The 13,063-nt window shown below is 41.7% G+C and overlaps 1 protein-coding gene across 2 annotated transcripts in view; it reads left to right on the top strand.

Annotated features, from left to right (window-relative positions):
* Positions 1 to 10,760: 10,760 nt before the first annotated feature.
* Positions 10,761 to 13,063, top strand: part of acap3a (ArfGAP with coiled-coil, ankyrin repeat and PH domains 3a) — a 315,834-nt gene continuing 313,531 nt past the window's right edge. For both annotated transcript variants that reach the window (XM_048615183.1, XM_048615182.1), the window contains exon 1: positions 10,761 to 11,003. In XM_048615183.1, coding sequence (XP_048471140.1) covers positions 10,915 to 11,003 — 89 coding nt within the window. In that variant the 5' untranslated portion in view covers positions 10,761 to 10,914. The remainder of the gene's footprint in view (positions 11,004 to 13,063) is intronic.

Below are 13,063 nucleotides of genomic sequence, written 5' to 3'. Positions count from 1 at the left end.
TTATATTTTGCTTACACTAACTTGCTGTTATAACTGGTATTTTAAACATTAAAATCTTACGAGTGCATGTTTCTTTTCTTACTATTACACTTGTCATATTTTGTCAAGATCTTTTGTCAACTTTATTCCAATATAAATTCATATCTTCTTTTCTCTGCTATTTTGCCCCAATTAAAATTTCTAAAATGCAAACTAAGGATTCACCCAAATGTAAGGAAAATCCAATGTGATAACATGAGTAAACACATCCATTCATTTCTTTTTTCCATTCCAGTCACTAGAACAGATACATTGTCTCCCAGCTCATCAGTGCTGAAGCCATTAAATAGGTATTGGTGGTTTAGAGATTCAAAAAAATGCACTGCAATGGTTTTAATTTTTCAAGATTCCCTAAATTCAGGGAAGCTCCCATTAGATTGGAAAATAACAAATTTTGTTTATTTATTCTAAAAAGGGAGGGAAACTGAAAGAATGAAATAAAAGGCCAGTTATAGAGTCATACAGATATACAGCACAAAAATAGACCCTTTGGTCCAGCTTGTCCATGCTGATCAGATATCCTATATAAATCTAGTCCCATTTGCCAGCATTTGGCCCATATCTCTCTAAACCCTTCCTATTCATATATCCATGCAGATGCCTTTTAAATGGTAATTGTATCCATCTCCACCACCTCCTCTGGCAGCTCATACCATACACGCACCACCGGCTGGGTGAAAATGTTGCCCCTTGGATCCCTTTTAAATCTTTCCTCTCTCACCTTAAACCTATGCCCTCCAGTTTTGGACTCTCCCATCCAAGGGAAATGACCTTGCCTACTTACCCTATCCATGTCCCTCATGACTTTATAAACCTCTACAAGGTCATCCCTCAGCCTCCGATTCTCCAGGGAAAATTGCCCCTCTCTCTACAGCTCAAACCCTCCAATCCTGGCAACATCCTCATAAATCTTTTCTGAACCCTTTCTAGTTTCACAACATCCTTCCTACAGGGGGAAGACCATAACTGTACACAGTTAGCTTAACATATATTGGGGGAAAGTGTTATAAGCTAGTATTAAAGATGTGACTGCTCATACTTAGAATTAGGCAGAACCAACATGGTTTTGTGAAAGGGAAGTAATGTTTAACTATGAAGAAGTAACATGTGCTGTGGAAAAAGGGCAACAAGTAGATATATTGTACCTAGATTTCCATGAGACATTTGATAAAGTACCACATCAAAGGTTATTGGAGAAAATAAAGGTCATGTGTAGTGTAACATATTGGAATGGATGGATTGAAGCACAGCACAGGCATGAATTAGACTTTTCCTGGTTGGCAAGATGTGATAAGTGTTGTGCCACACAGGTCAGTGCTGGGGACTCAACATTTTTCAATTGATGTAAATGATTGGGATGTGGGGACCAAAGGCCCTGTTTGCTAAATTTGCTGGTGACACAAAGATAGGTAGATAAACAATTTTGAAGAGGACTTAGACTACAAAAGAATAATGATCGAATAAGTGAATGTGTAAAGATCTGGCAAATTGCATATTATATGGCAAAATACAAAATTGTTCATTTTGTCAGCAACAATACAAAGCATTAGCTAAATAGCATACTATCTAGGTGATGAGAGATTGCAGAGCTGAGATGCAGAGGGATCTGGATATTTTAAAAGTACGAAAGACAAAAACAAAAGTATACAGGAATAGCAAATTACAGCATACATAGCAGGAAAACCTATAGAATGTTAATGATTAGTGTGAAGGGTAGTAAATACAAAAATAGAGAGTTTATACTTTACTTACAGAAGGCACTGGTGAGATCACATCTGTAGTGCTGTGCACAGTATTAATCTACCTATTTCAGGTGGGAGGGGAATTTATTTTGGCAATCCCTTATTCAAAGGCAGTCAGTGCCTGGTCAAAGGAATTAGAGGGTTCACCAAGAGCTACTCCCTGCTCTTGCTGCCAACTCCCTTGCTGATATCACTCACCTTATTCTATGAAACTTCTATTCTACAAAAACATTCATGACTGGATGTGGCAGCACTGCAAAGCTTAGATCTGATCTGTTAGTTGTGGGATTGCTTAGCTCTATCACTTGCTGCTTATACTATTTGGTATTAAGTAGTCCTGTTTGGTAGCTGCACCAGGTTGACACCTGATTTTTCAGTATGCCTGGGGCTGCTCCTGGCATGTCCTACTGCACTTTCCATTGAACGAGGCTTGATGGTAATAGCGGAGTGGAGAATATACCGGACCACAAGGTTACAGATTGAGCTGGAATACAATTCTGCTGCTATTGATGGTCTACAGTGCCTCACGGATGCCCAGTCTCGAGCTGCTAGATCTATTCAAAATCTGTCCTATTCAGCACGGTGATAGTGCCACACAACACGACGGAGTTATTCTCAATGTGAAGGCAGGACTTCATCTCCACAAGGACTGTGCAGTGGTCACTGTTAACGATACTGTCATGGACAGACGCACCTGCAGCCAAGCAGACTGTAAGAATGAGGTCAAGTATGTTTTTCCCTTTTGTTGGTTCCCTCACCATCTGATGCAGACACAGTCTAGCAGCTATGTCTTTTAGGACCCGACCAGCTTGATCAGTAGTGCTGCTGCCGAGCTGGTGATGGGCATTGAAATCCCCAACCCAGAGCACATTTATGCCTTGCCACCCTCCGTGCTTCCTCCACATGTTGTCTACCACAGCGGAGTACTGATTCATCAGCCAGCCAAAAGGAGGACAGTACATGGTAGAGTTTTCCTTGTCCACGTTTAACCTGGTGCCATGAGATTTCATGGGGTCCAGAGTCAATGTTGAGGACTTCCAGGGCAACTCCCTCTCAACTGTATACCACTGTGCCGCCACCTCTGCTGGGTGTCGTGCTAATGGGCCAAGACATATTCAGGAATGGTGACGGTGGTATCTGGGTCATGTCTCTAAAGTATGATTCCATGATTATGCCTATGTCAGGCTGTTGCTCGACTAGTCTTTGAGCTATCCCAATTTTGCCACTTAGACCCCAGATCTTAGTAAGGAGGACTTTGCAGTATCAATGGGGCTGTTTCTGCCGTTGTCTGATGCCCAGATTGATGCCAGTTGGTCTGTTCAGTTTCATTTTGTTTTTGAGCCTTCGTAGCGATTGATACAACTGAGTCACATGTAGGTAAGGATGACAGATTTCCTTTCCGGAAGGACAATTGTGAATCTGATGGGTTTTTCCAAAAATTGACACTGGTTTCGAGGTCATCAGTAGATTCTTAATTCCTGATATTTTATATTGAATTCAAATTCCACCACCTGCTGTGGCAGATTCAAACCCCGGTCCCCAGAACATTACCTGAGTTTCTGGATTAATAGTCTATCAATAATACCACTAGGCCATCGCCTTCCCTACTAAGGCCCACCACTGGCCCTTGATATAGCAGTCTCCCCAGCAAAGAGGTAACGTGGAGCTCTTGCCATGTCTTCATACAGTGGGTGAGACCCCAATTCCTTCATTTAACACAGGTGTGCGGCAGCTTCAACACCAGTTGTGGCATTCCAGAAAAACCTCAAAAGTATTCATTAGACTAGAAATGGACATTTATTAATTGCTGTCAGTTCTTGACAACTTGTCTTCATTCTTCTTCAGAAGCAGATTGGCTCACTGACTTGCTGTATCTTATAACTTGAGTGCTTTCCCTGGATTTGACCACTTAGTCCTATAGATCCTACACCAACTTCTTCAGGAGAAGTGCATGAAGCTATAGGAACAGCGTCACTTGGTCCACCCACGCTGCTGCCAGTTCTTTATCAGGGCAATCAAACATATACTCTCAGCCATGCTCTCTCATCACCTTGATGCATTGATATGGAGAAATGAGGAAATTTTTTTTCAGCCAGCAGCTGGGATCTGGAATGTAATGCTCAAGAATGCAGTAGAGACAGGTTAAATCAGGGCCTTTCAAGGACAGGGGATTATTCTCTGAAAAGAAATATTGTATACAGAATGGCACCAGGTAAATGCCTTTGAAGAGGCAGAGAAGTCACAGCAGGCTGAAAGACCTCCTTCTGCACTGCAATCATTCTGTGATTCTATCACTATTCATCAACATTATGGTCTTTGATGAAACATTCCCTTTGACAACACTTTTTGCATCAGAGATGACTTCTTAGAGCAGTATGTTGCAGATCCTATCTTGGAACAGGCTATTTTAGATCGAGTAATGTGTAATGAGACAGAATCGAAACCTCATAGTTAAGGATTAGCTGGAGAATTGCAATTACAGCATGGTAGAAATTCAAATTCAGTTTGATAGAAAGCAATTCAGATCTCAAACCAGTGACCTCAACTTAGATAACGGCCATTAAAGAGGTATGATGAAAGGGTCGCCTAAAGCATGCTGGGATAAAAAACCTGATGGAAAGTCAATGATGAGCAGAGGCAGATAGTTAAGTAGAGACTTCACGGTGCTCAACAAAAATTTATTCTGATCAAAAAGGACTCAATGAGAATGATGAATCAATCGTAGTTGACAAAGGTAGTCCAGGAAAGTTTCCAATCAAAATCTAAGGCATAAAAAGCAGTGAAAACTAGTAATAAGGCAGAGGATTGGGATTTTTTTGAAACCAGCAACTGATGACTAAGCATGTAATAAAAGAGGGAGAAAAGTGATTATGAAAGTAATTGGCAAGAAATATAGAAACAAACAGTAAGAAATTCCATGGGTATACGAAACAGAGTAGCTGAAATGTGGGATCCTTGGAGAATGTAATGGGGGAATTAATAAGGGAAACAGAAAAATAACATAATTTCACCGAATATCTTGCATCAGTTTCACAGTAGAGGACACAATAAACATCTTAAAGATAACAGATAAGCAAGATACTAATGGGAGGTCAGATCTTGTAACAGTCTCTATCACAGGGGACAAGGTATTTTAAAAAACTAATGCACTAAAGACAGACAAGTCACCAGGATCTGATGGAGTGCAAGCAGAAATTTTAAAATGAAGGTACTACAGAGACAGAAGAGGCATTGTTCAAAATTTTCCAGCTCTTTCTGGATTCCAGAAGGGTTTCAGCAGATTGGATAACTGCTAATATGATGCCCCTGTTCAAGAATAGTGGGGAGACAAAGGAGGAAACCTTTGGCCAGTTAGCCTAAAATCTGTAATTGGGAAAGTGAGAGAGTTCATCATCAAGGAAGGAAAAGCAAGACTTTTTACAAAATCAGAGTCAGAGTCAACATGATTTTGTGAAAGGGAAATCAGGTTTGACAAAATCGCTCGAGTTTTTTGAGGATAAAACAAGCAGAGATGATAAAAGGGAACCAGTAAATGCAGTGCAGTTGAATTACCAGAAGGTATTCAACAAAGTGCCATATTAAAAGTTTGTGCACAAGACAGATGCTCATAGTATTGAGGCTAATGTATTCGCGAAGACTGAGGACTGGTCAACACATAAAAGCTGGAAAGTCTGGATGAATGTGTTCTTCAGACTGGAAGCACATAACTAGTGGAGTTAGCAGAGACTGTTACCTAAACAGAAAGAGACTCAAAAAGGGGCAACTCAGTGATCTGGATCTTGAGCTTGAAACACAAAGTTAACACGCAGTTACAGCGAGTAATTAAGGCACAAATGGAATTTTGGGCTTTACTGTTAGCAGCTTGAAATTTTAAAAATAGGGAAGTCATCTTACAATTGTACAGTGTGTTGGTTAAGCTGCACCTACAGTATTGTGCACAATTTTGGTCCCCCTATTTAAGAAAGGATGTACTGGCATTGGAGGCAATTCAAAACAGGTTACTAGGCTAATTCCTGGGATAAATGAGTTGATGTATCAAGCACAGTTAAACAGGTTACGTTTTTATTCATTAAAGTTTAGAAGAATATTGAAAAATAAAAGACACAGGGCCTTGACAGGGTAGATGTTGAGAATATGTTTCCAAAAGTGGGGGAATCTTGAACCAGGGGATAGTTACAGAATAAGCGAACACTTATTAGAAATGGAGACGAAAAGGAATTTCTTCTCCCAAAGGGTAGTGAATGTTTTGAATTCCACCCCAGACAGTTTCAGTAGATCACTGAGTATTCAAAAGGGAGTCAAATAGATTTTTTGAAATATCAAGAAGTTGCTGGCTATGAGAAGCTGACATGAAAAAGGAGCTGAGGCCTGGGCAGATCAGCCATGATCTTATTGAATGATGGCGTTGACTTGAGAGGCTGAATAGCCTCCTATTTCTGATGTCCTTATATTCTTGACAAAGAATTCCATACTTCAACAACCCTCTGCATAGTTCTCTTAATATTATGCGCTTTGTTAAGCAATAATTTTAAACCGATGACACTTTACTATTGATACCCAATTCAAGAAAGAGGTTCATTTGAAAATCAAGGAAGCAGCCTAAATAGGGTTCACGACACTCCACAATCACATTTACGTTACAACCTTCCCTTCATATTTTGTATCTTAGATGTTCATTTTATTATTGGAGACAGGTTAATGCAAGCATCTTTAATTTAGTATGGAAAAGCTTTTTATGGTTGTACCTTCACAGAGTCACTTACCTCCAAATAATTCTGAACTCCAAGAATTGGTTGATGTGAAGGAGATTTCATTACTCCACTGTAAAGAATGAAATATAGTATCTATATAAACAGAGTGTTTATATTAGAGATCACCTTACATAGTTAACTAAAGTACTAAGCAGTGACTTACAGTAAAGAAAAGAACAGGTGGAGGGAATGAGCTCCAGCTAGAGCATCCTACTCCACCACCATCTTGACGATCTTTATAAGATGGCAGTGGGGTAGGACGCTCCAGCTGGAGCTTTCTGCTCCACCTATTCTTTTTCTTTCTTTTCTTTTTTCTGTGTTTTCTTCTCCTCTTCTGTATTCTCAGACTCGCAGCCTTGGACAACAGGCCCTGCCCCCTGAAGCAGGGTCAGTGGCCTGGAATGGGTTCGCCAGCGACCAGCATCCCAGACCAGAGTGGGGCAGAGGCCCAGTGCAGGAGCATGACGGCAGCCAGCGGTCAGACCACGGGGCGGCCTGCTGCACTGATATGTTGCGGAGACCCTTTGGGGAGAGACAGTGATGTCTGTCTTTTTAACTTTGCTTCTTGCTTTTCTGACGTATTGTTATACTGCAACTTTTTTTCTTCACTTCTCTATTCTGTAACTAGAAAACTTAAGATACCACTGTGAGTTGGAGACATTGTTACACTGTGGCTAACCTTGTATCAGAAGAAGCTGTACCTAGGTACCTTTGTTCCTGAGAGTGCCGTAAGTGCTGCTTATAAACTTTTCACTGTACTCATCTGAGCTAATTCTAAATTAAAACAAATACATTGACAATCTGCAGCTTTCATAGTAACTTTAAAGAAAACCTACCCCTTACGACATTTAGTCAAAGGATTCTGCCAATTCATCCAATGGACCTTATGACAACAAAAATACTGGAAATAAGAGTGCAACAAGTGATAATGCACACAACTAAGAAGATTTCTTTGTTTGCAAATATACTTACATCTTACGATAAATATTCATGCACTGATCAATACTTGGTCTAACACTGTCACATAAAGGGCAAATTGAGAATCTTTCAAGGTAAATTTCAGGATCTCCTGAGCTGACTGGCAAGTCTCTGGAATTCTACTAACTCTGATGTGCTAAATCATAGTAAACCAATTTCAAAACTATTTGCTCATGACTTGAAATGTTGTTCTAGCGTGTTTGCCCGACTTTAATCACTGCATTTGTCAACATAGACTGAGGTCCATATCACCAAGTTGAAATGCGTTGATTTCGCTCCGATTCCAAAGCCGCTGACTAATGAAAGCATCAGAGCCCGGAGCCCCCAACACCTCACGTAATTAGCTATTTTTCCATGCGTGAGTGGAAACTAAGGCACCTGGTCCTGTCCTCAGCCGAGGTCCATCAGAGACAGTGGTCAGGGGTCATTGGACAAGTCATCCGACTCAAAACGTTAGCTCTGTTTCTCTCCCCGCAGAGGTGCTACCAGACCTGCCGAGTTCCTCCAAGTGTGTGTTTTAAACTATCAGGGGTTGATGGGGGTCTTTCCTGTGTCTAAAATTACTGGGGTCAGGAGAGCAGCTGACGGCCGGGATCAATCAGACGGAGACCTTTCCCAGTCCGTGTAAACGGAGCTGCATCTACATCTGAGGAAGAAAGAATCTTCTGTCCAAAGGTGTCAGTGTGAAGGCGGGAATATACACCCACCTGTACCGAGTACCACAATACTGGAAAAAGATTAAATATCGCGCCTTCGCCGCCATTGGGTACACCGCCCGTTGCCGTTCCGGGGAACAATCGCCCACTCCTCCGCGTCCCAGAGCGACACGACGTTTTCAGGACCCCACAGCTCAGCCCAATAACAGCCTGACAGAAAACAAACAAATTCACAGACACACTACAGGTCCCACTGAAATAATGGGGCACGTCTTTAACATTTTATATTGAATATATAATTAATTCTGGTGCCTTCTGACGCCAGAGGTCTTGAGGGTTGATGTAACGACTAGACAGGCCCATTTTAACACTGCCCAGAATTGGCCACTGAATGAGAGAGATAGGGCATTTTCGGGGTCCTTCTTGAAGGTTAACGCCGATCTGATGCTGTCATGGATTCTGAGCTAATGAGAAGCGACGCTTGAAATGGGGCGCAGCTTTGCGTAAGGCTTAGAGGTTCCATCATTGTGAGAGGCCATTCTGGCCATTATGACTGTTCTGGCTCTCAGAAGGGACATTCTGCTATTTTCATGTTAACCTTGCACATTGTTCCTTATCCTGTCTCCACCGTAATAATTCCAGCTTCTAAACCCTTCGCTGTGTGTCCTTTTGGCTTAATTTGACGATTGTTTAAAATCTGTCCTCTTGTCACAATTCGATCACCCGTGGAAACATTTACTCCCTATTTACTCTGTCCAGAACTACTGAAGATTTTTAATACTTCTATGAAGTACCCTGCCAATCTTTTGTTTAAGAAAACATTCCCAACATTTCTAATCCATTTTTGGAATTAAAGTCCTCATCCCCGGAACTATTCTCACAAATCTTCTCTACACCCCCTTAAGTGCCTTCAATTTTCCTTAAAGCGCAGCACCTAGAACTGAACATTAAGGATGAACGAGCATCTTTTCCAAGTTCAACACAAATTCCTTGCGCTTGTCCCCCGTCCCCCCTCCCCCCTCCCCCCTCCCCCGTCAATAAAGTGAGCAATGTCTTATTCATTGTTCTCAGAACCTATCGTGTCACCGTCGATGACCTCCGTACGTAAATACTATGCGCTGATGAACCTCCTTTGAAGTTGTACCTTTAATTTATATTGGCCCTCAATGTTCTGTATTGTATTGAAATTTATCTGCCACCTGTCTACTCATTCTCCTAAATTGTCTACAATTTTGGAGTTCTGCATTAGCATTTTCGGAGTTCAGAAAGTTTCCGAGTTTCATATCATGTGCAAATTTTGAAATTGTGACCTGAAAACCAAGGTCAAGGTCATTACATTAGGAAGAGCGAGGGTCCCAATGTTAATTCCTGGGGAACTCGTGTAAACCTTTTTCCAGGGTGAAAAACATTTATTGATCAATGTTTCTATCACTCAGCCAATTTTGTATTATGTTGCTATTACTTTATTTCATGAGCTCCATCTTTGCTTACAAGACTGTTGTGTGACACTGTATCGAATATCTTCTGCATATCCATGTACACATCAATGCCATTGACCTGATCAACCCTCTTTGTTACCTTATCTAAATGTCCAGCAAGATAGTCAAGTATTATTTTCTCTTAACAAATCTCTCCTGACTGTGCCTAATTAACCAGAATTTGTCCATGAGACTACTAATTGTCCTGAATTATTGTTTCTAGAATTTTCCCATCACCAAAGTTAACTTGACTGCCCTGTAGGATAACCTTTGTTGAACAAGGGTGTAACATTTGCAATTCTTCAGTCCTTTGGAACTACCCTTGAGTGTAAAGAAGACTGGAAAATGACGGTAGTGGCATCACAATTTCCACTCTCAAAGTCCTGTCACCTTGTCAACTTTAAGTGCAGACAGTCTATCCAATACTCATCGCCGTATCAATTGCATTTCCTTCAATAGTCTGATTTACCTCTTCCTACACAGCATCTTCTTCCTTGGTAAAGACAGGTGCAAAATATACATTTAATATTCCAATGATGCCCCTGGCTCCGTGTAAATCCCTACTTAGTCTCTAAATAGCCCTACTCTTCATCTTACTTTAATACCTATACGCCTAAACCAGATGTCGGGAGGGATGGTGGTGGAGGAGAGAAGAAGGACTGTTGCAATGACTCCAGTCCTGCAAACAGAGTGGAAATGAGGGAGAGTTTAACTTTCAGGAGATTGAATAATAAGCCAGGCCACATTTTTGAATCGATGTGTTTTATTCTCCCTCTCGGTAACCGGGAATGATGCACTGAAGCAGACTAGCGTCCATCCATGCAAATCTTTCAGCCATTGTAGACCATCCAATTCTTTGTCTCCTATTATTTACATCCTACACGTTTGGGTTCCCCGATCCTCTTCATTCCGCCTGTTTTACCTGATCAGGTTTTATTTTAAAAAAAAAAGAAAAACACACATCCACTTTCAATCACCGACCAGGGACGCTCCCTGAGCCGCACCCCCACGCCTATATCAAAGATGACTGCCCCCGTAGCCGTCACAGTGCTGCCGGGCGTGTCCTGGCTATCAGCTGATTGACAGCTCCCAGAGGCTGGGCGTCGGGCTCGCAGCTCCGCTTGTTCCTGAGCTCAGAGAGAGAGCAAGAGAATGGCTCGCAGGCTCCGGGATTCACTGCACAGCATTCCTACCATTTTGGACTAAGTCAAGTCTGGTCACAGGCACATCCCCGTGTTTGGTTTCTCAGAGCAGGCGATGAGCAGACTAAATGAAGGGTGAATGCCAAACTAGAGAGAAAGAGATCATCAAAATGACAGTGGATTTTGAAGAGTGTGTGAAAGATTCCCCTCGGTTCAGGTAAGGGGTATGTAATCATTGGACAGGGATTATGTTTCTTTCTGGATTCATTGATTCTGAGTGGATACTTGCCTTGCAGATTACAGTCTTACACTGTTATGTGTAAAGGATGAATATAAATGTTCTAACCGGTATATTTGAAACGTGTGTGTCTGCGAAATCCGGTATTTAATAATTTGTGTGTTTGCAAAGAGAATCATAAATAAACTGTGTGAGTATAAGGCACAATGCGCGAGGCTTCTCCGTGATCGCTTTGCATTCCTGGTCAAACCAAAAGCTGAGTTTAAGTAAGGTCTGTCGCCGTTTCATATTTCAGTCTATTAATTGTATGCAGTTTTGTGAGCAGTGGGAAAAAGGTGCTGATGGCAGTGTACAAGTGTTGGGCAATTGTTCTGGGACAGGAGTTTTCTTGCCAAAGTATGGGGACAGTGGTCATTATTGCATGGTCTGGCGCGATTAAATCTGACGTGGGACAGGGTCCCACCAGAATAGGACGCCAGGAATGCATAAAGAAATCTGTGATGATTCGGTTTGAACTGTCCTCTTTCTCGTTTTGAACTGTCTTTTTGCTTGCAAAAACGCAGCGTGCAATTTTTTTTTTGCACGTCAATTTCTGGCAATGTTCTGCAATTTCAGCGGGAATGAATGTGTCCAAATGTTGAATGCTAGCGAGCCCCCAGCGCCCCTCCTTTTGTGAGATGGTTGATGAAGGTGTACGTCAACCGGCCGGTAATAAATACATACAATGAAGTCGTGGATCTGCCCTGTGACTGGACTTGTAGCATTTCTGCTGTCAGTTCAGTCAGTGTAGTAATTACAAAGAGGGGAGAGGCGCCATTTCTCGTTTTATTAAAATCCCAGCCGCACATCATTTTTTGGGGTATTTCCCGGCAATTTTCCGTTATTGACTTCTTGTGTGAAGATCTCTGCTCATTTTTTCAATTAATTCCCGGAGAAATGATTTGACCCTTGATGAGGAATTGTAGCAACCTCGAGATCAGGACAGAGGCTGAGAAACGGTTCTGAATTCTGTTCCTGTAAAACTGCCCGATGTAGATAATAGCTGTTGGAATAGTGAGCTCTATTGCTGCTCTCGGTCCTGTTCTGTGCATCATGGTGTGTTTGCTTATTGTATTTGGTTTAAGTTTTGGACATTATTCCTCAGTGTCGGGATTTTTTTTAGTAATTGGAATCGTTCCTCGAAATATATCCATTGTGTGCAACATATAGTGGATACAGTAGCGAGCCTTCCTAAGAGCTGTGCTCAGTCTCTGGAGGTTAAAACAGAAGGGGAGGAATTGGATTCACTGGCTTTTTGCTGGTTCTGTGGACTCTTGGCTTTTGTATGCTGACTCCTCAAACCAGTCCATATGGTACAAGTCAGGAATATGATAGAGTATTCTCCACTTGCAACTCTAGCAACACATGAGAAGCTTGACCCCGTCCAAGACAAAGCAGCCTTCCCTTCATCATTTAATAACACCTTCCAAGCTTGCACACTCCACCACCCAGTAGGACAGGAGCAACAGATACAAGGGAACACCACCACTTACAAATTTCCTCCAATTCACATGTCATCTTGACTTGGCACTATATATTTATATTTATAATTCACCATCACTGAGTCAAAGTCCTCAAACTCCCTTCGTAGCAATACTATGGATGTTCTTACTACTCCAGAAGATGCAGTAGTTCAAAAAAGTGGCACACCACCACCTTTCAAGAACAATTTGGAATAGGCATTAAATGCTGGCCCAGCCAGTGACACTGACATCCCAGCAACTAATAAAGAAACACTGTGATGATGCACTCACAAATGAGCCCATGCATTATGCCTGGAGTATTGTCTGACTAGAAACATCTTCACATATGATGTGAACAAATGCTGTGTAAATCGTTCCATTAATTTAAAAATAAGAACAAAATGTATGAGTGGAAGGTGAGGATGAAATTATGTCTGCATGGCCTGGTTCAAATATTTCATCTGCTGTATCTGCTCCTGTACCTGGTGTGTCACAGACACAATAGGCCATTTGGCCTATCTCTGCACTGGATCATTC

Source organism: Rhincodon typus, chromosome 31 (genome assembly GCF_021869965.1).
Source record: "Rhincodon typus isolate 14 chromosome 31, sRhiTyp1.1, whole genome shotgun sequence".
Classification (NCBI taxonomy): domain Eukaryota; kingdom Metazoa; phylum Chordata; class Chondrichthyes; order Orectolobiformes; family Rhincodontidae; genus Rhincodon; species Rhincodon typus.
This window is presented reverse-complemented; position numbering and strand designations above follow the sequence as displayed.